At 44.5% G+C, this 1,100-nt stretch overlaps 1 protein-coding gene across 1 annotated transcript in view; it reads left to right on the forward strand.

Annotated features, from left to right (window-relative positions):
• The first annotated feature begins 361 nt into the window (after nt 1–361).
• The window catches only part of LOC142183196 (guanylate cyclase 2G-like), a 30,827-nt gene continuing 30,088 nt past the window's right edge, over nt 362–1,100 (forward strand). Inside the window, exons 1-2 of the mRNA XM_075258158.1 lie at nt 362–408; nt 1,063–1,100. The exon at nt 1,063–1,100 is cut by the window's right edge and continues 45 nt beyond it. Of these exons, the coding sequence (XP_075114259.1) occupies nt 362–408; nt 1,063–1,100 (85 nt within the window). The remainder of the gene's footprint in view (nt 409–1,062) is intronic.

Here is a 1,100-nt window from a genome sequence, read left to right on the forward strand (position 1 = left end):
GATATCAGAGTGATGGCCGCCTCGCCGTGACAAGTGTATGGCATTATATGACGGTGCTCAGATTTTTGCAGAAGGGATTGGCTTTGATGCTGCAGGCTGACAGAGGAGGGGTCAGGGCTCTACTCATTCCAGCTTCTTACTAACATTAGAGTTTGGAACCATTGACTGATAAGAAGGCGCTCGTGTGGAAAGAGCTTTATCTGATCAGCCCTGCGATTACTATTGCTATTATAGTAGGAAGGGTTAAAGGGCGCTCACACCGATTGATTTCTGCTTCATGTCACAATATGTTAAAGGGGCATAAATAATGTGCAATGTGCTGCAGACTGGAAATGCAAATAGGGCCCTGGCAAAGGCAGCCATGACTGATGGTGAAACTCTGCACCGCGAGTGCACCTGTGAGGCCGTGTAGGTGACGGCCATGTTTCTGGACCTCTCCATATTATGGATGCAGACTGTGTGTCCATATCAGTGTCAGCGAGATATCTATAGTCATACATGATGGTGGAGCAGGTATATAGTATATAGATTTGCATTGTGTTTTGCATATACCAGTCTAAGCATCAGAGAGTTTGGAACAGGTTGGACTTGTTGGACCAGAGTCTCATCTTGCTTGTACCACATTGTCCACATTGCTTGTACCATAGTATAGAATTGCACGAGCTCAAAATGATTTAAAAAATGAATATAAATGTGATAAGCAGCCGAGACCGAGCAAGATGGCCGCTGCTTACCTGAGCCCTGACATAAACTGGGGATACCAAATACTCCTACAGGACAATGCAACTGCTATGAATCCATCCTGATACAATATATCACAGCTGAGGGTTTGCTACAGGTGGATGCTGCCTAGACAATGCTCTGTGAGCTACATCCAATACAGCAGAATCTTCTCTCCAGTCCTGATAGTTTGTTACATGTTACTGCACCGATACATTGTATCAGCCTGGAGTGCAGGTTGTTTTGCTTATCTGAGGATTGTCTAGACTGGATACAATTGTAGCCAAACCTCCGAACAGGAAACAGATTTGTCCTCTGATACTTTCTATTATTCTTTCTAAGGATCCTTCATTCTCCATTCACTGACAACAAGCAGAGAG

This window comes from Leptodactylus fuscus, chromosome 10 (genome assembly GCF_031893055.1).
Source record: "Leptodactylus fuscus isolate aLepFus1 chromosome 10, aLepFus1.hap2, whole genome shotgun sequence".
NCBI classification, from domain to species: domain Eukaryota; kingdom Metazoa; phylum Chordata; class Amphibia; order Anura; family Leptodactylidae; genus Leptodactylus; species Leptodactylus fuscus.